The 27,099-nt window shown below is 36.8% G+C and overlaps 1 protein-coding gene across 5 annotated transcripts; it reads left to right on the top strand.

Moving 5' to 3' along the window:
- Positions 1 to 9,461: 9,461 nt before the first annotated feature.
- On the top strand, positions 9,462 to 24,252 carry LOC131939275 (YLP motif-containing protein 1). Of its 5 annotated transcripts, none has more exons than XM_059297481.1 (10): positions 9,462 to 10,013; positions 14,518 to 14,642; positions 15,793 to 15,879; positions 16,867 to 16,941; positions 17,627 to 17,808; positions 18,541 to 18,570; positions 21,076 to 21,264; positions 22,076 to 22,198; positions 22,947 to 23,129; positions 23,739 to 24,252. In XM_059297481.1, the coding sequence occupies exons 1-10, from the start codon at positions 9,570 to 9,572 to the stop codon at positions 23,777 to 23,779; spliced, it is 1,479 nt and encodes a 492-aa protein (XP_059153464.1). In that variant the 5' UTR covers positions 9,462 to 9,569; the 3' UTR covers positions 23,780 to 24,252. The 5 variants fall into 5 exon arrangements, with proteins under 5 accessions (XP_059153464.1, XP_059153462.1, XP_059153461.1 ...); XM_059297479.1 differs by having other exon boundaries at positions 17,624 to 17,808; positions 22,950 to 23,129; XM_059297478.1 differs by having other exon boundaries at positions 17,624 to 17,808.
- The last annotated feature ends 2,847 nt before the right edge of the window (positions 24,253 to 27,099 follow it).

The following is a 27,099-nucleotide window of genomic DNA, read 5'->3' as shown; positions in this document are numbered from 1 at the left end:
AAAGATGAAAGGATGGTGATGGGTGCATCACCATCCTTTCCACTTTATCCCTCATACTAAATACCAAACCTAACTTTTTTTTTTGAATTAACATGGACTAGAGTTCAATACGCGACCTAATTACCGCCGACATCGCCATAGATGTAGATCATGCTGATACGCATGTCACCATTAATAAGCTCGTCCGCGCGCGCGCGTCAGCTGTATGTGTCACCCCGACTACGTCATCGGAAGGCCTTTCCCCCGCGGGCGCTAAAAATAGAACACGCGGGCTGTCCAACGAGCGAATACGGCCATGCGTCTCAAACAAATTGAATGGCTTCAAACAGTGGCATATTCAAATGAGTTATTTTCTTGCCTATGCCTATACTTAGAAGTAATTTAATCGCCTTTGCAGCATAAAGATAATCTCGACACTGGCGTAGGGAATAAACTAAGAAGGCGGGAGCTATAATTTGTGTAGTCTGACTCATTCATCAGATAAACTTTGCAGACAAACGCTATTTTCGTTAGGGCAAGTTTTTTTTTTCTCTTAAGTTAGGCCGTATGGGTGAAAAGAAATCAGTGTGGATATTTTTAAACCATTCAGCTATCTATGGAAAGATAAAACTGAACGAAAGCTGTTGATTTATAGGCTTTTTTTCTGTATTGACGAGGTAGGTTGGTATTAAATAATCGTTGTTTTAGCTCTGATTAATATTGTTTTTTATCAGGCCTATAATTTTATTGGATTTTTAAAAATCATTATTGATTATCATAATATTTTCATTTTAACTTTAAAAATATTAGGATCTTTATAGTCTTCTTTAAATTATATGTGTTCACCCTTTTGCAGTGTTTCTTCCAGACTTTTTTCTCCGGGGGGACACTTGAAATTTTCGGGGGGGGGGGGCGGTAGACTTTCTTCGGGGGGGCGGACACTGTTAAAAGTATATATTTTCTATATAAATTATATAAATTTCATTTCGTTCGGGGGGGGGGGGGCGGTAAAAATTTTTCGGGGGGGACTTCGCCCCCCCCCCCCGAAGAGATGACTGGAAGAAACTCTGCCCTTTTGTTATTTTCCACAATATGAGATTTGTTTTGTTATGTGTGAAACAGAAATGTGATCACATAGGTGAAGCAGTGTGGACGTCCATTCTTTGTTTTGAATCGTGTTTATTCGTTGTTTGTATGTCAGTTTTTTCGTGTAAGTGTTGTTGAGCATGACTTAAGTCAGTGTATGACTTATTTCAGTGCATGACTTGTGCCAGTGTATGACTTATGGTACTGTTTAACTTATGACTGTATGATTTATGTCACGGCATAACTTTGTATAAAACGTATGTTAGTGTATGACTTATGCTAATGTATGACATATTGTTATTTATGACTTATGTGTATGACTTATGTTAATGTTAATGTATGTCATATGTCAGTGTAAGACTTACGTAAAATTACATATATAAATAAATATATATATATATATATATATATATATATATATATATATATATATATATATATATATATATATAATAAAAATAATGTTTAATAGTGTATGGTTACCTATGTTAATACTTAAAACAGCCTTTCTCATTGCGGCTACCGAACAAAGATTTGAACTTTGGCCACCCATTTTCTAAACCCAGTTGGCCCATCCCACCACCGCCACCAAGCAAAGATTTGAACTCTGGCCACCCATTTTTTTTTTGTCCACTTGGCCCATCCCACCACGGACACCAAGCAAAATATTTGAACTTTGGCCACCCATTTTTTAAAACTCTGTTGGCCCATCCCCACACGGCCACCGAGCAAAAGAATTGAACTTTGGCCACCCATTTTCCCCCTGACCTGACTGTTTGTCCCCGGCTATTTACCTGTCCGTGATTGTTACTTTGTCAAACGTCGCCAGCTTCGCGTCCCCCATCACCTTAAGCAAATATCTTACCTGTGTGCCGTTCTGCTTGTGGGCTTAGGATGCTGCGGCGTATGCGATGACGTGGCACTTTGCGACCACAATGTTGGGGGGGGGGGGGGGGGGGGGGGTAAGAACAACGAAACTCATCTTTGCGAACAAAAGGAGCATTCCCCCCCCTACTCCCACTCCCCCCTCCCCCTCCTGAAGACATACTCTCCTGCATACTTTTAAACTTTACATTCTTTTAGTAACTCCGTTTTAACCTTTTTACTCTCCAAGTTCAGGAGTTAGTTGGTTGAAATTTTTTTTTTTTTAAGTTTTCCTCCGTTGAATAGCTGTTCCTATTTTTTTTTCTTGGAATCAGTTAATGTTTAATTTTAACTTAATTAGTTGTTGTTTGTTTTTTTACCACGAGTTCTATTTCTTGAGGTGTTTTTTTTTTCTTTGGACGTTTTAGGATTTAGTTGTCAGATTTTTTAAAAAAAATTGAAGGCCTCCTTCGTAGGAAGAAAAAAATTTCTTAGGTTCAATTATTATTTAGTTACTCATTGTTTAGCCAATTTAACCAGTTCCGTTTCTTGTTTGTTCTTTGGAATTTTAAATTGACATCTTGAATCCAAGTTAGTAGTCTTAGACGTGTAGAATGAAGATATGAACAGTGTTTTAATTGTGTTGATTATGAAAGTGTTTACCGTATATTTTTCTAATCATGGAGAAAAATGGAGTACGCTACATGAGTATGATTGTAAGTATGTCGATCTGGAATAATTTCGTATCTTTTGAACATCTTGTTTTATAACTGATGTTTTAGTGAACTTCCGTATGTCACAGGTTGCCAATTTTTTAAAAATTTATTTAACTCAAGTAAACAGCGACCCCTATACAATTGAAAAAGGCACATTTAACATCATTAAAATTTTTAAGGGGTAGGCTCCAGAAAAAAAACGGGGAAAAAACTTTTTAATTAATAAGCCTTTTTCATTTATTTGTGTATGTATAAGTGAGGGTACTTAAGGGAAAATATTTGCATGTACCAGGGACTCTTCTGAAAATATGGTTGCCATGGAAACGGTGGCCATCTTGGAAAAAAACTACCTTTTGACTCTATTGGTGTTAGTACAAGAAGGATCAATGGTTATATAGCCGTAATATATATTAGTTTATGAAATTTTAGAACTCCAGAAAAGGATGTTTTTTCAAGATGGCCGCCGTTGCCATGGCAATCATATTTTCAAAAGAGTCCCTGATGCATGGAATAAAAGGTTTTAATTAAGAAGTTGGTTTTTTCTGGAGCCTACCCTAAGCATTATCATGAATATTTGTTAATTTACTGTATGAGTTGCCTACCCAACAGAAAATCCCATCATGATCCCCATAGGGGTCGCGACCCTCAAATCGAGAACCCATGCCATTGGTCAAGAACTAGCGGTGACTAAGCGATGCTAGCACACTTTGGAAACAATACCTCTAGGCTAAATATCTAACCATTCCGGTGAATGAAGATTAGATTACTTAATCTAATCTGATCTTTTAGGAAGTGACTGAAACTTTGACTTGTGCATCAAGGCGTACCCTTGCCCTTTCTAGCGTGATAGCATCCTAATTATAAAATATCTGTTAATGTTTCAATGCACTTCTGGTTTAGTGATAGGATTAAAAAGGCAATGTTAAAATAATGTCCTGTACCTAAAATAATCCTCGAAATGTGAAGTTTAAGAGCTCAGTAAATGCAGCGCAGTAGTAGTAGTAGTTTTTAAAAAAAGTAAATTAACCCTTTCGAACCTGGCGGTCCGTGCGGTAACTGCAGTAGAGTTCACCTGTTTCTCTTACCTCGGCAAAAGGTAGGGATAGTTTCGTTAGCACTATGCCCAGCCGCATTTACTGTCCCTAACCAGAGTTTCTTCCAGGCATCTCATCGGAGGGGGGGGGGGGCTAATTATCATTATCGCACCTGCATTTGTTTGTTTGTTTTAACCGTTAGTATCATCTATGGACGCGGGTGAATTCGTTATAATAAGATATTTTTGGAGGGATTGGGGGGGGGGGGTAAACCACCGCACCCCCCTCCCCGTCCGAACGAAATAGAATATATATAGTAAATATATACTTTTACCAGTGCCCTTCCCCCCCCCCCCCCCCGAAAATTTCAAGTGCACTTCCCCAAAGAAAAAAAAATTCTGTAAGAAACAACGTACTTCAGGTACCCATCAGAGCTGGGTGGACGCAGGGACGTCTTACGGACTCAAGCTCTAGATCCGAACTCTAGACTTTCATGTTCATTGGCGAAAGCTCTCCACGTCGTCTCATGGAACTCTCCCCTATGGCGCCCTTAAGTAAACGTACTCTTTTAATCGCTTCTTGTCCTGGATTAACCATCCTAACTGTATCATTTAATGTACCATATTTTTCTCACCCCCCCCCCTTTTTTTTGTGCCCCTACACATTCTAAATACGCCACTGTATCAACGCGGTCTTGTTAGGGCCATATGACCGACTAGTGGCCACACGTGAGAACACACATAGCCGAACACGTTTCTAATAGCCGTCAAATATGAGGGGGGGGGGGGGGGGGGAGTTGTTTAACTCGGGGGGGAGTTGTTTAACTCTTTCTGTGACCATGGCATTTAAAGGGGGTGGGGGTTGTGTGGTCAGCTCATAGGCGTAACTGCCTTTTAAGATGTCGGGCGGCAGGTATGTTTTGTAGTTGTCAGTACCTTATCTTCTTCTTCTTGAAGTTGCATATCACATTGGTAAAATAATAGAATCAAATTATTTTTTTTTATCAAATTAATTATTTGATGTTTACGTTGTAATATGATCATTCATTTATTTGATAAAATTAAAAAATCTGTTCACTAAATTTTGCAAGAAGAGTGTGAGAGGATTTATATAAAACTCATTTTACCTCGCATAAATTTATAGGCACACATTATGTAAAAAATCTTAGCTAAGTACTTTCCCCAGTTTAGAGTTGTGGAACTTAACAGTGGGAACTGTTTGAATGACGTTGGCGTTTTTTGGGTGTTAAGTCAAATTGTCTATGTCATAAATTAATCCGCTTTAGTTGTATTACAAATGAATTTTTTTTTTAAATCGTATCGTGGGTGATCAGCTGACCATGGAACTTAATTAAATTAGAGGCAAAAAATCTTTTAAAAAAAATTATTACTAAATTCTTACGAAATTGAAACCGAAAAGCAAATTAATTTCTGGATATTAGCTAAGTTCGCGAATATAATCTTTGCATCTATTGAAAAGTAAAAACCTATTTTATTTTTTTTCTCTAAAGGCCTATAATTGTTTACTTTTTTTACGTGTAATTAACGTTATTACATCTTCCTCATATTATTGCCAGTACGTGCTCACTATCCAGCCAAGGCCTCAAATTATTTTTATATCAATCATTCCTTAATGACTGACAGCTCCAATTATAAGTCAATCAACATGTAATTAAACCAATGAACCATGTCCTTAATCAATCACCTCACGACTGACTGATCGGCCCCTCCCTCATTAAAATACTTCCTAATTAGCAGTTGCAAGACTATCATTTAAACACTTAAACTCTAGTGTATCAAACAATGTCAGGGTCCAGCTCATTAAAGTTGCATTTAATGATTGTATGACGTCAACTCAAAACAGACATTCATGTTTGTAAATAATAATACTAAAATAATTAGTTTGTTTGTTTTTTTTTGTTTTTTTTTTAGATCTAGTGTAATTAAATTTTTTAATTTTTTTTTCTTTATTATTTTTTTGTTGCTACGGTTGTTAGATAGATTTAGTGTTATATTAAAGCAGAGGCGTAGCGACCCTTCCCGGCGCCCCGGGGACAAACTTTTCGATTTGCACCACCCCCCCCCCTCGAGATTTCGATTTGCACCCCCCCCCCTCAAACTTTCGATTTGCACCCCCCTCAACCTTTCAATATATTTTTCCAACCCATTTTGGCGCCCCCTAAGGTCGGCGCCCGGGGACATATGTCCGTCCCCCCCCCCCCGCCCCCCTCGCTACGCTACTGTATTAAAGTTTTTTTTTTCTTTCAGTATCGCTTTTTAACTTAAGGTTAGTGTCAGGATTATGGATGGAAGTGGGGTGGCCATCAATGTTCCCTCTAAGCTGCGCGGTTGCGCGGCCGCGCAGTAGTTTTGAACTGCCGCGCTGTCATTTTCTAAAATACGTATATCCTTGTATTAGACTATTCGAACACCGCGCTAATAAAAAAAAATACACTTTGCACACTAGCTTTTTATCCCCTATAGGAAAAGTTGGGGGTCATAATTATTGATAAATGTTAAGCATATTGTAAACAAAGAACGCTGCCCCCCCCCCCCCTACCGAAGAAAGTCTCAACCCCCCCCCCCCCCCCCGAGAAAAAGTCTGGAAGAAACACTGCTCGCATTAGGTTTGAGTTTTGGTTTAGTATATTGGATGTAAAGGTAAAACAACGATTCAGTTTCTTTAGATTCGCCGTGGTACGGATAAGCCTAATGTACCGTAGCTTTCACAGTCTGATATACAGCCTTACAACAGTTAAGTAAAACTAGACCGTGTGTTCTTGCTAGTCGTCCTAATTCGTTACACGGACACATCTCTATACATTTTAATTGACATGTTGGTTAGCCACGGGGCGTTAGTTTAAAACTCAAGAGACCCGGCGGGGGGGGGGGGGGGGGGTGTAAGGGGGGCGGGACATGGGGGATAATTTTTTTTATCTCCAACCTGCATTCCTTAACCTGTCAGGTCATCCTGACCTGATAGCATAGCTAGTTAAGCTGCGTGATTTATTTTACAATGTCTTTAAAAAAATAATTTTCTCGTGGATATGGTGTTGACATGCCTTTAAGATTGAAGGTAAAGTAAAACATTGGAGCATGTATACATTATTTTTAATTAATTTTTTAAGCTACTGACGCTATGTATTTTAGCATTGTATCGGAATGTGTTTTGAATTAATGGGACAAACCATTTGAATTTTAAAATGTAAAAAAGTGAGTCCCTATAATTGTGGAATTGTGGTCGAGTAGTAGGACTTTCGGTTATACATTTCTTAAGTTCAAATCCCCTTGTTTATCTCGAGACAGTATGTCTCCATTGTTGGTCGTCTGATTAAAGGGCGTATGAAGTAGAGAGGTTGTTGGGTGGTGGTGTGAGGGTAGGGGGGTGTCTACAATAGGAACGTGAGAGTGACATGGAATCGTACGACCCGAGGCTTCACAAACACGCTTGTAAAATAAAATGTTTAAAAAAATCTATAAAGTTTGTTTTGCTTTTCATAGACTTGGTTAAGTTGTATTTCTCTACGAGGAACTTCCTTGATTAGTAAAATATATTACTTGTCGCCGTCTATGAGTTTTTTAATACCTTTTTTAAAAAAAAACATTTTTTTTTCAAAAATTTCGATACCATCTACACGTTATACCATTTACACATGTTGTTATATGATTATAGGCCTACATATTCTGTCACACAATCAACTTATTTTGTTACATCATCTGCACATTTTTAATATTACCATCTATATATCATGTTACGCCATCTACACATTTCATTAACCATCTACACATTTTGTTAAATCACATACACATTTTGTTAAATTACCTACACATTTTGTACCTACACATTACCTACACATTAGTTACCATATATATGCCATATACACATTTCATTAACCATCTACACACTTTATTAAACCACCTACACATATAAACTCAAATGACCGCTGTCAACAACACCTGTTTTTTCTGTCGTCTGCAGGTGACCCCCGGAAGTGTGGCCGCGGCAGGGCTAGGGCCTGGTGACCTCATTCTGAAGGTAGGCAATGTCATGGCCACCAACCTGGAGCACAACGACGCCATGGAGCTGGTCAAGCAAGCGGGCAACATCTTGCAGCTGACCATTAAGAAGTGAGTCCCACATGCGCATTGTTGCCTTTAGATATTTGATGGCACTCATGGCCTATCATCATCATATTTTCCCGATCGTACCTAAGGCACATGGAAGTAGATGAAGTAGAGTTCATATGTTTCATTGACCTCCGCATACAGGAGGATAGTGTGGTGAGCACTTTACTCAGCTGCCTTAGTTTCCCTAACGTGAGTCAGGTACCCATTAGAGCTGGGTGGGCTCAGGGACTCGAGACCTTCGGACTAGCAGCTCTACCATTCGACCGTCCTACACACAAACATACATCTACGTGTACACACACACACAGGTACACATATAATATATATGCATATACAAAATCAATGCTGTTATTATGTTGTTTTTTACTTTATTTTTTAACGGCAAATATGAAAAAAGGCCTCCGTGCCTACTATTGTTACCGTTATTGAATAAACTGAATACATTGAAAGTTTAAAACTAGATTTAAATATACGTATCAATATACACTAACATATATGCATGTGTATACATGAAACCACAGTTAAGAGCTACATTTAACCTGCCACATTTCTCTCCCCCAGGGTTGAAAACTCCTCCTCCCCACCCGGGCCTCTATCCCCGACCTACGGCAGCCGCGTCACGGCCCAGCTGAACGACAACGCCGGCTACGGCTCGCCCCTGAAAAGTTTCGGCACCGGAATCCCTCTCAACAACAGCAACTACAGCCCGAACAGCAATTACAGCTCCAACAGCACCGTCCCGGGGTACGCCACCACCCCCCGGAACTACGCCCCGCAACAGCTCGGCACGAGGATTGAAATTCAGCGCGTGAACAACCCACCCCCGCCGCCGCAACCGCAAAGAAGTTTCAGCCACAGCTACGAGGAAGATGGTCCAAGTTTCCCTGATTACACAATCCCTTACAAGCAACAGGAGCCCGTCCACGACTCCCCCGGGGGTCCGGTTAACATCCGAGGCTACGTAGAACCCGCCCCACAAAATGTATCCTACAGCTCAAAGTCTTTACCCAGAGGCGGCGGCGGCGGTTACAGCAACAACGACGGTGGGTTCGGGGGACCCCCAGCGTACGAGCCACGCTACAACAATAACCAAAGCTCTTTCACGCCCATCAACACATCAACGGAGATCAAATTCAACACGGGTGTGTCTTTTCAACCTAGTCAACCCAAGCCAGTATCAACGGTGTACAGCGGTGGACCCAGTTACCCTTACAACAGTCAACAGTTTTCTCCTGTGGAGCAGTCGTACAATCAAGAGCCGGCGTCGTACAACAAACCAAGCTACAGCAACACCGCTCAGCAGTTCAGCCCCACCACAGTGCCGCAGTCGTACACCGCCCCGCGGCCTTTCAGCCCGCCTTCGTACCCTGAGCCTGTGAACGCCACCCGACCCCAGAATATCACCACTGTCGGTTTCGCTAACAAGCCTTCGGCGTACACCCCGGAAACCAACGCCTACAACAACGGATCCACCCCCGGATACGGAAACAACTACGATCAATCCAACGTCCACGGCTCCGGCATCAACACGTACTCCACCCTCCCCCACACCAAACCCTCCTACAACACCAACAACAACAACTCCTACAACATCTACAACAGCGCCCCGCAGCCTTACTCCGCCCCCAAGCCTTACGCCCCCGCCCAAGCCTCCACCGCCAAGCCCTACCAAAGCCCCATGTCCCCGGTGTCTGCCTACCCCACCAACACCGCCCCCTCACACCCGGCCATCCGGCGCGTCAGCTTCGACCAAAACGTCCAAGATGGCGGCGCCTACTCTCCGTCCACCAACTTCAGCCCCCGCCCTTACAAATCCCCACCCCCCGCCACAAACTACACCTCCTACAACCCGCCCGACAACTACGGCGTCTCGGATTTCGGCGGGCGCCCCCGTCCTGCAACCAGCCACCTACGCCCGGCAGGACTCCCGCTCCAACGAAGGCTACTCCGCGACATCCTCCTACGCGCCCCCCGGGGGGCCCATGAGCCCCAGGTCAGAATCAGGGAGCTACGGGTACCCTGATGTCCGAGGCGTAAGTTCCGGATTGGAGAACATGGGCCTAGAGTCCCCCCGGTCGTATCAACCCCAGGTGTCTTCTGCCCCACCCCCACCGCCTCCACCACCTCCCCCATCAGCACCTCCACCTCCTCCCGCCCCACCCCTCAACGATTGGAACCCCACCCCTTATAGACGTCAGAATTATCAGGTGAGCATGCCGCCTTTGTCTATCTAGTTACTCGTTTCTTTTTCTTCGCCCTCTTCCTTTGCCTGCTCTCTTTGTTGAATGCTCTGTCTAGAAGAAAAACAAACCCATCTATTTTAAAATTAGCAGTGTTATTAAATAAATTCCGACGTTTTAAATGATAATGTATGAAAATTTAATGATTCAGCAATTTTGATAGATAACTTGTATTAAATATCGCTTGTTAGATTATTGTAGCTTCTTGCTTTCTCGTATAGAGTTTGTTGATAAATGTCACATCTGTAGGTTTAGTGAAAGGCGGGGGGGGGGGGGGGGGGGGGGGGGGTAGTACGTTGGATATTGTTATGGGCAAAAGTAATTAACTATGAAAAACATTAATCTTTGTTAGAGTAATTGTGAAGGTGGGTAAGGTTGGGAGGTGGTGGGGGATCTTCTTAAAAAAATGTTTATCGCCCTCGCAATCGACTGTGTTGTTTTTATATCTATAGCATCGTTGAAGTAATATAACATTTTTAACCAATGTTACAATTTTCGTCCTACAAAAAGTTTGACGATAATTTTAAAAAATTGTTTTACATAAACAATAAAAACCGCATTTTTTAAAACGTAATCATTGTCCACTCCCCCCCCCCCCCCCCCCAAAAAAAAAAAAAACACTTCTTTTAGTTCTAGTCTCATTACCCCAAACACCATTTCGAGATCCCTATTTATTTTCAACACGTCTCAAGACATAAACAAAAAAACAAAAAAAAAACAACAAACATTAAGCATTGTGCCGGTGTACATGTCTCTGTCTTATAGTCGTGTGCACGTAAACCTCACATTGCATGCAGCCCTCAGCGTGGTGCTTATATATTTGCGCATGCGCAGCTGCAAGATATTTGCCTGACATTGATGTTGTTAGTTGTTTGTTTTGTTATAAATTTATGAAACAATATTTCACCTTCCCACATCAAACTTACGTTGGGGGGGGGGGGAGGGGGTTGGTATGCACTCATCCACCTGTACTTGGACGAACTCCAAATATTTACTCGTATCGATTTCTCTGGTGTTTGTTGTCATTAAATAAAAAATATGACCTGTTGTTGATTTAGAGCAGGGGTCTCCAAACTTTTCAGTCCGAGGGCCGCATTAACTATCAAATTTCAGTTCGGGGCCAGTTTCTTCTTGGCATGTCTTTAATTTTTCTGGTCAAAGTTCCTCAGCCATCGCCAACAAACGTTTTTTTTCCGTGGACAAAAATATCTCCACGGGCCTGATAAGAGGACCTCGCGGGCCGCATACGGCCCGCGGGTCGTACTTTGGACACCCCTGATTTAGAGTATTACAACACATGATTAGTCCTAAGTTTTAGACAACATAAGATTAGTGCTATGTTTAGACTTCATAGAATACATCACATGATCAGTGATAAATATAGACTTCATATTCTATTAGAATACCACACCATAAGATTAGTGCTCAGTTTAGACTTCATGCGTAATGCTTCGTTACAGTTTAACCATTCTATTAGCCACAAATATGGTAAAGCTACGTTAAAATTGATCGTTAAATGGCACGAATGGTACTAGGCGATGGTAAAATAACAGCAATACAGTGAAAATTTAAACTACTAACAATATTAAATGAACTAAATTTTGTAGGAATATCGAAATCCCAGAGGGTCTTCTATCAGTGACGTCAAACTCAAACTGGGAAGGGGGGGGGGAGTCAAAATATTTTTTTTATATTATTTTTTTAAGGGGAGGGAGGGGGTCAGAATGTGTAACATGATGTTTGTAACTGTAATATATCAAACAATTTTTAGCAGTTATTTAACATTTTGAAAGTTTATCTTTTTGTATTTTTTTTACATTATAATAGAAGTTGACATTATATTATCATACAATGACCCAACTCATTGAATATTTGAAGAGATGCCTGGAAGAAACTCTGAATGCGTGGCTTAAAGTAATGGGAGCCTTGAGTATGACGAAAGAAGGGAGGGGTTAAAATGGGTTTTTTTTAATGTGACGTCATTTATGTATGACTTCAGACTTGACCAGTTTTTTTTTTATTTTTTAAATGAATGTTTTTGCATTTCACAAAAAAAGGAGATTAAACTTTTTAACTAATTAAGCATTAATTAATGATAGAATACTAATATAATATCAATGCGATAATTTACTTTTAAAATTTTTTTACCACCGTTAAATCTGTTGCGAAAGTTTAACAACATATGTCTGAAGATTATTGATTCCTTAATAATCGATTTCAAAAATAAAAACACTAAAATATTAAAACTTTTTAATTCACAATTAGTACTTAAATCTATTAGGCCTACCTAGTTTTTTAGCAAAGCGGGCCTACGCGTATAAAATTCACTTTCTACTTCAATTTAAAATAAAAACTACGCCCATTCATATTATTTTTCCTTCCTACATTTGTAGTATTAATACTAAATTACTAACTTCACCTAAAACTGACACCGCCCTGAAATGGGCGTGTGGTATAATTATTTAAGTGCTCTTCGGGGAAAGTGAGCGCATTACAGTCGTTTTGATTTCATTCTTCGTCGGGGCAAGTACATATTGGACTACTGTGTTAGGAAAGCGGATTTTTTAAAGTTTGGCTGAGATTTATGTAATTATATATGTTGAAACCAATCGTATACTACAGTGTGAGCTAATTAGCACGTGCAATTATAAAAATGTGAATTATTTTCGTAGCTTTTTAACGTTGTTAATAAAATTTTCTTACATTTCTTCTATGGGTGTTAATAATCGTGTGTGGCACGCATGTGTATAGGCCTACATACATTTTGTATATACATATATAATGGCCAGTGTAGCTTTCTTTTATGTGTATCATATATCAATACTTTTCTTTGAATAATTTGCAAGCGCTAATTCATTCTGTGTTAAATTATGAGATTTGTTTTACTAAGATATATTTTTAACATATGCCTAGACGTTTGATCATTGATACATATGTATCTCAGCTTGACAAATGTGATGAGAAAATGACTAATTTATTTATTTACTAACGCAACTACGCTTATTCATTAACTTTGCTCAAAGATTAATTACTTTTTCGGCTATTAATATTTATTGAAGAAAATAAGGGTTAAGAATCTCACTTTAGATTATTGTTAGACTGCTAATCCGAAAGTCTCGAGTTCGAATACGTGTTCTATTTAGTAATACGTCCATTCAGCTCTGATGGATACCTGACTCACGTTAGGAAAAGTAAAGGCGGCTGGGAATAGTGTTGGCCACACTGTCCCTTCATATGCAACAGGTGAACTCTACTCCACTTGCTCCATGGACCGACTGGTTCGAAAAGAGTCCTTGACTTTACTATTTAAATTACCCTTCAAAGAAGTAGCCGCACATGCCAGGTACTAATCTACAGCTGAGTTCGTTGATTCAATCGGGCTTAATCCTAATCCACCATTGTTAATGCAAAAACGTGTTATCTCAACAATCCGTAGTAACTGAATGTCTTTTTTTCTATGGGTGTAGAACTTTTCTCAATAACTAGTCACTAGCCAGCCCTATGTAATTTATGACTCGTGTCGCTAGTTAGCCTGGCTGAATAACCCAACGTTTCTAATAGTTAGGATTAACTTAAATATAACCTAACTTTTCCAAATTTTAGGATTATCTTCAATAACCTAGGGGTCATCCATAAATGACGTCACACTCGTAGGGGGGAGGGGGGGGGGTCCGTAATTTTGTGGCGATGTGTGATGAGGGGGAGGGGGGGGGGGGTTCAGATGTTGCGACGTCACATTTTTGCATTATAAAAAAGCAATGTTAGAAAACGAATTTTAGACGTTATTTCGCGTTTTAGATAGCTGTTTTAATAAATTGTAATAGTTTAGACAAGATTTTGGAAAAATATCGATGTTTAAAAAAAAATCAACTGCAATTTTGAGTGGGGTTGTAGGTTGGGGTGTGACGTCATTTTAGGGGGGGGGTCTGGCTTTTTGTGACGACGTGTGACGGAGGGGAGGGGGGGAGGTAAAAATCGTCAAAAAAAGCGTGACGTCATTTATGGATGACCCCCTAACGTTTCTAATGGTTAAGATTAACTTAAATATAACCTAACATTTCCAATGGTTAGATTGATATTTCAATAACTTAACGTTTCCAATAGGTTTCAATAACCTAACTTTTCAAAATTTTATGATTATCTTCAATAACCTAACGTTTTGTTGGTTAAGATTAACTTTAATAACTTACAGCGTTTCCTATGGTTAGGATTAACATCAATGGTTAGGATTAACTTTAATAACATAATATTATACATGTGGTTAGGATTAACTTTAACAGCCTAACGCTATACCTATAGTTAGGATTAACTTCAATGGTTAGGATTAACATTTCAATAACCTTACGCTATGCCTATGGTAAGGATTAACTTCAATAGCCTAACGCTATACCTATGGCTAGGATTAACTTTAACAGCCTAACGCTATACCTATGGTTAGGATTAACATTTCAATATCCCGTTTGTTTTGCAGTCGAGCCAGGATGAACCAGAGGAGCAGAAGATCCCAGACCAACTCTTGAACACGATGCTGCAGTCTGCTAAAGGCGGAGGGCCCAAACCTTTCTCGTACGGCATTGATCTCTCGGAGCTCAAGAAGTGAGTACCGACCGCAAGCAGTGACATTCTGGGGGGGGGGGGGGGTTAGAACTATTCCAAGGGTTTTTGTACAAGTATAGCCATTACCAAATGTCAATGGCGTCATGAAGTCGAGTCTCACTGAGGGCGTCACCCCGTGCAGTAACTGAGGGTGTCACCCCGTGAAGGAACCAGAGTTTCTTGGGGGCTCTGCCACCCACCCCCCACCCGAAAAAAGTCTACCCCCCCCCCCCCTCACGAAATGGAATTTATATAGAAAATATATGATTTTAACAGTGTCCGCCGCCCCCCACCCCAATTTTTTTAGTCCGCCCCTCCCCGAAAATTTCAAGTGCTCCCCCCCCCCCCACGAAAAAAAGTCTGGAAGTAACTGAGGGTGTCACCCTACTCCTCCAACAATGTTCACATTTTCGATTTGGTGTCAACACTCACATTTACCGGTACCTTTTTATTATCTTAACGGAATTAAAACATTGTTTTGAAAGTACATTGAGCGATTTTTTCAATTTGGTGTCACCCGGTGCGGACCACACTTTTGGCCCGTCTTGTGACGCCACTGCCAAACGTACATACTCAAAAGCCAATAACTTGAGTACCTTTAAAAGTCATGTGGGTGAAATTTCACATTTAATTATTACATTTTAAGCGCATGTTTCTTTCAAATTTTAAACGAATTCCGACATCCGTAAGTGGTACTTTAGGCTACACTGTTTCCATGGGAACACCATAACTTGACTTATATGTTTTTATTTAGGTAAACGAAATTTTATATATAAGTATAAGATCTTCTACTTCGATTATGTTCGATTTTTGAATGACCTCCAATATCCGGAATGTATTATAAGATGATAGACCTACAAACGAAGCTTTATGTATTTTATAATGAGTTTCCTTCTGCCTCCCCCCCCCCCCCTAGCCCACTCCCCAAAACAAAGAAATGCCTTTAAAAAACTCATAAAACACACAAGTCTTCGTCTGGATCATCTTATAATTGATTGTAATAAAGTATATTATTATAGATGTATACTTATAACACCATGCAAAAGTGGAGACACGAGATAATAATATATTGCTGTATAATTGAGGGAGGGGCATTCAAGTTTGTTTATAATTATTTAAAAAAAAAAACTTTTTGTTTAACTTTCCAAAGGAAAATGGGACCTCCAACAGCGCCAAAGCCAAGAAAAGGACAGCCAAATTATAATTCTGATGACGGACAGGAAGTGGTGAGACCAGGGTGAGTTGAATAAAACGACATGGTGACAAACTGCTCAGATTTCGTTGTAGACACGAGATAAACATAGGCGAAACATGGGGTAGATACTGGCTAGACAAAGGTGAGACATTGACTTGATAATGATATAGGCTAGATCAGTGGCGTAGCGAGGTCGGGTGTCACCCGGTGCGGCACTTAATGGTGTCACCCCCCAGAGGCGTAGCGACCCTTCCCGGGGACAAACTTTCAAATTTTCGATTTGCACCACCACCCCCCCTCAAACTTTTGATTTGCACCCCCCCCCTCAAGTTTTTCTCTGTATATTTTGCTCTTTTTTGCCTTGGTGTCAACCCCCTAAATGGTGTCACCCGGTGCGGTCCGCACCCCCCGCCCCCCTCGTTACGCCCCTGGGCTAGACAAAGGTGAGACATTGACTTGATAATGATATATGCTAGACAGAGGTGAGACATTGACTTGATAATGATATAGGCTAGACAAACAAGAAACGGGATTGATATCTGCTATAGGCTAGACAAAGGCGAGGGGTGGCGGGGGTACATATGTCCCAGGGCGCCGACCTTAGGGGGCGCCAAAATCGGTTGGAAAAACAAATTAAAATCTCATTTTAGCTGCAGTTTTGCATTATAAATATAAAAAAAAATATATGTAGGAGGGGGTGCAAATTGAAAGTTTGTTCCCCGGCGCCGGAAAGGTCAATACACCTATGAGGCAAGGCGTAGGCTAGAAAAGAGGCCTACTCATTCATATGATTTTCAGAGTTTACAGTGAAATGGCTTTATTATGCTTATAGTATAGGTCTACTCAGACAATATCCGTATGTAGGCCTATTCAAAAAATTTTGGTATAGGTTTTATTAATACAGTCTCTACCTATTTTAATTTTTACTAATTGTTTTTGGTAATTAGAAAAAAATAATTAAGTGCTAATTATAGATATAAATACCCTATAAATAATAAATAAATACCTCAATTCTACTTCCATCTCCAGCCCACCCAAAAAGCCAGCAGGACAGGTCCAGTCTGATTATTTCTTAAGTAGAAATGATGACGATACACCCGGCAGGTAACTTGTTTACTTCTACCTTTACCCTACCTTAGTTAGTGTGGGACAGCATGGCCTAGCAGTAGAGCACTAGACTGCTAACCCAAGAGTCTGAGTTCAAATCCGGGTTCAAGTAATTAGGACCAGGGAATCCACATAAGGGAAAGTAAAGGCGGCTGGGCATACTGCTGACCACCAACATTCCCTCTAAGGAAAAAAGCATGTGCAATGTGCAGCTTAGAGGGAACATTGCTGACCACACTATCTTTTCATATGCCGAGGTCACTCTACTTCAGGTTTTAAAAGGGAATTATACTTAGTTACTACTGTGGTCAGTAACATATTTTTTTGTTAATATCTGTAGGCCTATATCTGATCCATTAATTTTTTTGTTTATTTGAGTATTTGAATTTTTTTTTTTAGTTTTGAAAGCTTTGAGTAAAATTAAATTTAAATTTATTGGCAACATTAAATTGAGGTGGCAGAAATTAACAAATGACAGAAACAAATGTATCATTAAGTATATTATTAAAATATTGCTGTTTGTTCCATAAATGTTTTTTTTTTAATTTTGGAAACCAAAACGATGTTGGCTTGGCATGAGTGTTCATGCCACAATATTTCCTGTGGTATTGTATTTTTTTACATTAATTTTTAAAATTTTTATTTTACTTGTTCAATAAAAACAACTTTTTTCCGCCAGCAGAGTACCCAGAAAACCCGCAGGTTACGTGCAGGGAGATTACTTCCTGAACCGTGACGAGGGCCCCAGATCTGAGGTCGACGAGTCATCCATCCGTGTCAATATGGGAACAGATCCTAAGAAACAGTCCAAGTCTTTTAAAGTCTTGCAGTGGATGACAGAGACAGAACAAGACGACCCTGAAGGTTTGTTTTACATAGAACAAATTTATTAGGAAAATGGTCTATATATAATTGCTAATCGTGACCACTTTCCTAGAAAACAATTATTCAGAATGATATTTAATGTTCAATTAAAGCGATTTGAAATCACACATCTAGTTACATAGATCTCATGTAGTAATTTGAGATTATGAAAATGATAGTTTGGGTGAAGTTGTATGTTAAATGATTTTTGTTATATGACCTAATTCAAGATATTAAAAATTATATTTTAGTAATTAGGCAATGTTGAAAATTTCATTTAAAAATAATTTGTTTCTTAATATTATACTCCTTTTTATTACAATTTTTTTTTAAACAAAAGAAAACAGTAATATAAATTCCATTACTAGAATAAGCAAAATTATAACCTACACAATTGCGAAAAAAAAAATATAGTAGGCCTACATATAATATATGCAATATATAGCAAATTTCATTTAGTTGTTAGAATCGTTTAAATAGGGGGTCTGTTCAATAGTGTAGCCTACATATTTTTTTTACAAGCAACTCATATACAAATCACTTTAACCATAAGGCAGTAGTATTATTTAAAACAATTTGTTGAGATGATTGTTTTTGTAATGGCATAATTGTGAAACCTCCATAATGTCATTTTATTGTAACAAAAAACAAAAGAGCAGCTTACAATGTAAATCCCACTACGTAGTTAGTCAATGTTGAACTTGATGTTGAAAACAAAAGATATCCTTTCAGGCAAGCAGGCTGCAGTTGCTGCCAGTAAAGGTGAAGTATGGCGTGAATAGCAGCATAGAAATATAGTAGAAAGTCTTGCGTGTGAACACACTTAACTTTAAAGCAACTGAAAGTTTTTTACTATGTTGTTTGGTGAAGTTTTGTGAAAGCTTTGATTTTTAGAAATGCCTTGCGTTGTTTTTTTTTTTTTGCCAAGTATCTAGATATGTGATACTGGTATTTGCATTTTATAGAAAGTTAATTAAAATTCTTTATTTAGAAGTCCAATTAAAATAGTTGGATGCAGCCTAATTAGCTGATTTATTAAATGAGTAAACAAGCTGTTTATTTTTTTTAAGGTTTCAGTACAGGGGGAAATTATATGACTATCTTGATTAGTTGAAGTTCAGTCACATGAAATGGTTTTAGTTCCAATTGACTTGTGATTGGCTGTACATCAGTCATACATGAGTTTATGTTAGTTCATGAACTTTGTGATTGGCCATTGGACTATACGTCAGTCACACTTAGTCATGTTGGTACATATTGACATTTGTGTTTGGCTATACTTCAGTCATACTTTAAGTCATCCCGGTACTTATTGACATTTGTTTTTGGCTATACTTCAGTCGTATGTTCAGTCATGTTGGTACATATTGAAATTTGTGTTTGGCTATACTTCAGTCATACTTTAAGTCATGCTGGTACATATTGACATTTGTTTTCGGCTATACTTCAGTCATAGGTTAAGTCATGTTGGTACATATTGACATTTGTGTTTGGCTATACTTAAGTCATATGTTAAGTCATTTTGGTATATATTGACATTTGTGTTTTGCTATACTTCAGTCATACTTTAAGTCATGCTGGTACATATTGACATTTGTTTTCGGCTATACTTCAGTCATAGGTTAAGTCATGTTGGTACATATTGACATTTGTGTTTGGCTATACTTAAGTCATATGTTAAGTCATTTTGGTATATATTGACATTTGTGTATTGCTATACTTCAGTCGTATGTTCAGTCATGTTGGTACATATTGAAATTTGTGATTTGCTATACTTCAGTCATACTTTAAGTCATGCTGGCTATACTTCAGTCAACTGATGATAGTCTGTGTCAGCTGGTGCTACCATTCAGAGCTTATTGTTATTATCTTTCACAAAGTTGTGTGCTCTACCCTTTTGTCTATTTGTAAACAAGAATACAAAAACAATACAAGTTTTTTGCAGGGAAGGTCAGTCAGTCTTTAAAAAGGAACTCCATTGGATAATATGTATTACCTTAAAAAGTTATTTAATCAGCAATAATTTATTATTGAGTTCATATTTTTTCTTTACACTAATTGGTGATTTGGACATGTTTTATATTTACTTACATATAAAAGTCGTGTTTCAACATTTTTTTCATGTGATTTTTTACTATAACTATAAGACTAAAGTTTAAATTAAAAGGAGAGCAATCAAACCAGTATTTTTCTGCAGTTTCAACATGTGCATATCCTATATAGCCAGGAATTCAAGTTGTCTAGAGTTCAAGGTTATTATTCCTAGTGCCTGTTTGTCAGTTTTCTGAATTTATTTTTGGCAAATTTTAAAACTTGGCCAGGGATCTTGACTGGGGTTGAGTTTAACTGCCAAATAAAATGGAGAAATTTTAATGTCTGTGTGGAAGGGGAAAAAAATACTGGAGAAATGCCAGATTTTTGTTACAGAATTTTTAACAATCTTTTAAAAAGTTTGATTAAGTTATCTTATTCCCTTTATATTTCTTTATCATCAAGTCCTGATATTCATATCAGTCTGACCTATTATTCTAATTAGGTCATGTTTACATTGCCTCTTATTGTGTTAATTAATGATCCGATTTGGCAAAGAGAAATTGCTGACCTACATATGATATGTTTGGTATTCATGTTAAAAATGTGAGACAGTTGTTGAGGACAAATTATTTATAAGCAGCTTAAAGTACATCTACTTGGCCTTTTAGGTCATGCGTACTGGGTATTGTCAACATCCATAATATTTATGCTAAAAGGTTCAATGTTTTAAAAAACATATTTTTAGTCATATAATTCTTTGTTTTTAAGATAATATATATTATTAAATCAATTTACTGAGTTCAGAATTAGTTCTAAGAACATTTTCTTTCAGATCAGAAAGTGGTTGTCAAAATGTAATTATTTTGCGATAATTTCTGAAGTACACTTTAACAGAGTCTGGTGTATTATTTTCTTTAGTCAGCTTAACTAATACTAGTGGTTAGAATTGGCTGGATTTGAAAGTTATTCTCCTGTTTTTGAAAACCACGCTAGTTTATTTTGTTTCTTTAAAAGTTTCATAAAATTTAATATACCTGGTTATATATCTTTTCAAATGTTTGCCATGAGTATATTTTAAAAGAGAATTCTAATATTTATTTTTTTTTTACAAAAGGATGAACCAAAAAAAAATTGGTTTAACATTTTTTTTAATGAAATATATTACCCTGAACAATGATGTTTAAGTTATGTGGTATGAAAATGTGATTGACCAATCAAATTTGATCCTGTCAGAGGTTGTACCAAAAACGAAAAGACCCAAAGACCCAGAAAGAAGGCACAACGCAGATGACGATGAAATGCGGTTTACAGGGCTCCACACCAAGGCAGACATACCATCCAAGGCTTTTGGTTTACTGAAGAAAATATCCTCAGAGGATAATTCACCTCCCACACAGAACGGCAAGGACACTTTAGATGTTGGTGCGTCTTTTGATAGAGTTTAACAACATGGCATCTATGATGCACTAATCACACTTAACACTCTCAAACTGCAATTTCAATGTATCAGTTTTTTCTCTACAAACTATAGCATATGTTGCTAAAATATAGGTATAAAGTTAGTAGTAAATAAATAAAAAAATTTCAATACCGGAATAATTCAGATTTTTCTCTACAAACTATAGCATATTTTGCTAAAATATAAGGATAAAGTTAGAAGTAAATAAATAATTATTTTTTTTCAATAAGTAAATTAATTTTATAATATGAATAATTCCAACAGCAAAGTTTGAAAAGTATATATACTCATTTTGGCAAAAAATATATGTTTAGCTTTGTCAAGCATCTTTTCAATTTCGGATAATAACTTTAAATGAACATTTTAGGCTTGTATTTAAATGAAATAAAAATCTATGAATAAAAATTAGGAGTTATGCATGCTGCTTAAAACAAATAGTCAAAATTAAAAAATTGCATTACCAGTTATGATAGTAACCTTAGATTAATAATTAGGCTAATTTTTTTTTAAATATACAAGTCAAGCTTACATAGTTTAAAAATATATTTAGTCTGCATGTTGGAAATATATACTCTTTGCATATTATAATGTGTGTCACGAGAATAGGAATGAATTTGTTTCTTGCACATATTAGCTTTTTGTTGTTTTGTTTTTAATGTAAGTTTAAATTGTTTTTAAGTGGCATTTTATCTTATTTATTCTTGTGTTTTTGATTGGTCTAGTTTTATTAACCCTTTAACACTGACATGTTCTAAAAACCAACCCAATGCACAGGAGATACAGAAAATGGCGTAGGAAATTACGATGAGACCTCAATCCGATACAAGGGCAAGAACATTCCCTCCCCTTCATTTAGAGTCCTACAAACATGGGCAGAGCATGAGCCTGATGTCAGTTGTAAGTCTGTGATCTTTCTTTCAAAGTTTGCTCCCTTGGTCAAGGCCTAAGTGGAAGTTGTTTTTTTTAAAAACAAACATGGTTTGGAAAAAAATGTTGTAACTGCAGCAATTTGCACAACTATTAGCGTTTAAAAAGTATATTAATATAAGTATGTTTATCATTACATGGATGAGTTCTGAAATTATTTGAAGTATATTTAGTCTATCATTGTATACAAATTGTGTTACACATTTAAAAAATAAATTTCATCAAATTCCGGGCAATTTTTTCTTTACAAATATGATTCAATTAGCCAGTTGATTTTTCTGAATAGAATATTATAATTTGTACATTAAAAACTTATTTAATTCCTGTATCTGTATTCCGACATGCACATTTCAAGAACAATAATTTGCTTGGTGCTATAACCTAAATGTATTAAGTCAGTATAGGCATGACAATATAACCTTCATTGTATTAGAAATTTCGGAATCTCTGCACCTACTTTATATTTGCAGAATCACACTCTTTTATAACGTTTCGTAACAAAAAAAAATTTACTTTGAAATTAATTTTTTTTTTGTTATGAAACTTTATATTTTTGTTAAAAAACTTAAAAATATAACCGAAACTCAATAACTTCTCTGCTTTGTTAATTACACTGTGTAATTACATAAATGAAGAACTAATAATTAAGAACAAAGAAGAAGAAGAAGAGATAAATGAAGTGAGAAAAACAAAATCTCATGAATATTTTTCTCGCCAGCAGCAGTGAAGTCGTCAGGGCCCAGACATGATGAAGACGAGGAAGACGGCCTGCCAGAGTCCCTCAACTCTGAGGACATGGTTGATAAGCGCTACAAGGGAGGCAACATCCCCTCAAAGGTGTTTAAGCACCTGCAGAAGACGGTGGGGGATGATACCCCAGAGGTACCGGTGGCGAGCACAGGTATGTAGGTCAAGGTCATGAGGTTCTTGATTATTTTTTTCTGTTCGTGCCCAAGACACTTGGGGCAGATGAAGTAGTGTACCATCCAACCACACCGTTTCCATCATTTTAGGTTTGGTTTCATATAGGGTCATTTTCTAGGTCTTTAAATTATTTACTGCAAAACACATGGTATTTGATATTTACTTTCTGCAAGGTCATCTAAGTAACCGCATCGGTCTTCAATAAATCAAGGTAGAAGTTTAAATAAAACGTTGGGATTAGGGTTAATTCATTTGTAGCCTATACACTTTCTTTGAGAAATAATGCCTTATTTAGGAAATTTCACTAATAGAATTACAAACCTGAGGAGAATTTTGTTTTGTAAGTCTTGACTAGGTAATTACACTTGAGATATTTAGCCCATACAAATGTACGTACCCTACTACATATGCTACATTTAACTCTTTTCTATGTGTTTCATAATGTCATTGTCTTTTTATTATATTTTTCTTCTTAGTTGTATTTTATTTACCTTACACAGGATACCTTTTTTTTAAATGTTCTTTTTTGTTTTGAGTTTTTGTTTTATTTTTTGGACTGTTGATTAATAATTTCATTACTCCCCAGGTGCCCCCCAGAACAACACAGCACCTGTCTCTGACTTTTAAAACACCTGTTTTAAAACAGCTAACCCCCCACAAAGGTTAACCTCCTGAAAGGAATCAACCACTGGCTAATTTATTATTTGTTCCACTCGGTGTCTTGAAAAACAATATCCAAACAAGTAGAGTTATGTCCCCTGGACTGTCGATAGAAAAATCAACTAGAGTGTATCATATGGTATTTATTTATACATTTTAATAATTTTTGCTATATGGACAACATTGATGGATTTTTTGACTTATAAAACAAATGACCTCTGTGCTAAACAGCAAAGCCTACTGCTGAAGTTGTAGAAATGAATGTAATTTAAAACATTCATGGATTAACTTTCATTTAGAAATGTTTGTAATTTCAAATATTCATGGATTAGCTTTCGTTAAGAAATTTATGTAATTTCAACTATTCAAGGATTAACTTTTGTTACCAAATTTATAAAATATATTCTATTGATGTTATTTACATCTAGATGTGTGTATTTTTTTTTTAAAATTTACTCTGTTTAAAGGCTAATGATTAAAAGTTATTGAATTTATATTTTAAAAAAAAATATTCAAACCTTATGAGTATGTTTTAATAATAATGGAATTTCTAATAATTAAAGTTTGCATAATTAAAAAAAAGTCCATTATTAACTGAAATGAGTTGAATGTGAAAGAATGTAGTAGGCAATAGCAACATTGTATGCATAAACGTGTACTTTCGTGCAATACTGTGTTTCCAACGGATCAGTGTAAGTCTAATGATTGCCATAAAATGTTAAAAATTTCGCATCTATGTACATATGTGTATTCATAAAAAAAAATATTTAATAACCCAAATCCACAATGTGTGCTGTAAATAGCCTATTATTTCACATAGCGAAAATTTAAAGCAACGTTTTTTTTGTTTTTTTTGCTCTAACTCATATTTCTCTTCCAACAACCGTATGCTGGCGCAAGTGGAATTATTAATTATCTACAACTGATTTGTACTAAAAAAATTTGTAAAGAACATGTTGTTTTTCTATCAATTTAAAACACCCATCTTTAAACCCACCTCACCTCTCCCCCACATCATGCGACTGATTCTTGCCATGTTTACCATTTTTGTTTTACCATAGAATTTTAATATCAGCAGTCTAACACTGAAATTTTAGTTGTTTTAACGTACATTTTATCATATAAGATCTAATTTTTGACGATTGACATATATATATACATATACATACATACATACATATAAATATATATATATATATATATATATATATATATATATATATATATATATATATATATATATATATATATATATATATATATATATATATATATATATATATATATATATATTATTATACACACACACAAAAACACATATCTTTACTCATATCTCTACATACATCTATCTCTACTGTAGATCAATTTATATGTAAAAGTCACAAGTATGCCATGTTTCTGTTTCATAACATATGTTGAAAATGAAATGTAAAGCAATTATATTTTTTTTTTTTCAACGAAACAGTGGTTTGAATCTTTTCTTTTTAACAAATAATCTCAACTGTAAAAAGTTACTGTGATCAATTTACTTTTAACCATGTTATTGTTATTTTATGGCCTTAATTTTTTGTGTCAGCTGAGAATAGTTAATTTGTCATAGTGAGCTTGAAAGCAGCTGTCTTCGACAGAAGTTGATGTAAAGTACTTTACTAAGCTGAAATCTGATGTATGGTGTATGACAAATGGTCATACCATTAAATGGTGCTAACGTGTGGCAAATATACATGTAAAATATTATCTATGTGTAAATTTATATAAAGTACAGATATTTAATATGAGTGGACAAAAAAAAAATGTTTAAATCACTATTAGTATACAGTGTCATCCAGTAGAGCATTTTTTGTGTGTTCATTAACTTTCGGTTTTTAGAAAAACTTTTTCTTTTGGTTAGATTTAATATAATAACTCTAGGGTTTTGTTTTTTACAACCAAGTATTGTTTTTTTATTTACCTACCATGTTTTAGTCTGTTTCTGCTTTGAGTTATTATTTTGGTAATAAACTATAGTAATATGCTACTCTTTGTTTCATTATTTGTACTTTCTATCTGTATAGCTTACTTGTAGTATGAGTAAGTTTATTTTAGAATGATGATCATTCAAATTGAAAGCCAAAAAAAAAAAGCTAGATCTAGGTTCTATTCACTTTGCAGGTGATTTTATTAAAAATTTTAATAATTAAAATACCACAACCTGGTTCTTGATAAATTAAATTAAGTTTTTAAAAAAAAAGCTTTTATCATGGTTGAATTAGATCTAGTAGGCTTAAACAAACCCAATTGAAAAAAATAATTCACCAATATTTGTTATAAATGATTAGAAAAGAGATGTAGACTCAAACTAAATTCAAGCTGTCTTAATTGAGGATATTTTTCTCCTAACGCTTTTATTACTAAAAATTAGATTAGACTATTTTAAATATGCATTTCAAAATAGAGGCTTATTTTGCAGTAGCGTCAAACAGGCGGGGACAGGAGTTACGGACCCGCATAGGGTTACACCATTTTGGGTTTGACATCCTTTTTTTAAAAAATTCTATAGGCTATAAAGACAAAACAATGCTTTATCCAATAAACGTAATGAAGTAGTAGTGGGGAGAGATAACACTAAGCCAAAAATGTTACATTTTTGGAGGGGTGGGGTGACACCCCCCCCCCCACCCTGACATAGCAACGCCACTGCTATTTTGTTATCTATAACTCAGTACTGGTTGTTTTGATTTGATTCACGTCAATTCAGCCACCAACTTAATTTTGTAATTCTCGCACATGTACTTCTCTCATGGAGAACACAACACTCACTTATTTAGATGTAAAACAACCTCGTTCTGGTTCTATCTTTATTTTTATTGTTTTTTTTTTTTTTTTGGTCTCTGCTGTTGAGACATTTATCAGTGGCAAAAAGCCGTGTCTAAGGCCTAAAACAATTTGAGTCTGTGTACATTGTACTGTCGTCACCGCAGTAGACTAAAAATAGACAGCTTTGGCCTTGTCAACGTGTTTGACCTTCACCTTACCTCACGTGGGTTGTTGACCCTTGCAGCGTCGCGTAAGTGCATCATTAATCACGTTCGCTAATTACGTAAGCTGGTAGAGGGAGTGAAGATGATATAATAAATCAATTTATTCTACCCCCCCCCCCCCATCCTTTCTTAGGGCAGTCTTCAGAACAAAAATACATGTCGGAGCATGGGACTACTTCATTGGCGTAGCTAAGGGAGGGGAGGTGGAGCGGCCGCCTTGGGCGCCGATCCTACGGGGGCGCCAAAAGTGGTAGAATAAAATGTAAA

This window comes from Physella acuta, unplaced genomic scaffold (assembly GCF_028476545.2).
Source record: "Physella acuta isolate Inbredline_101_S28 unplaced genomic scaffold, ASM2847654v3 ptg000272l, whole genome shotgun sequence".
NCBI classification, from domain to species: domain Eukaryota; kingdom Metazoa; phylum Mollusca; class Gastropoda; family Physidae; genus Physella; species Physella acuta.
Note: the sequence above shows the minus strand (reverse complement) of the source record. Positions and strands in the feature narration are given on the sequence as shown.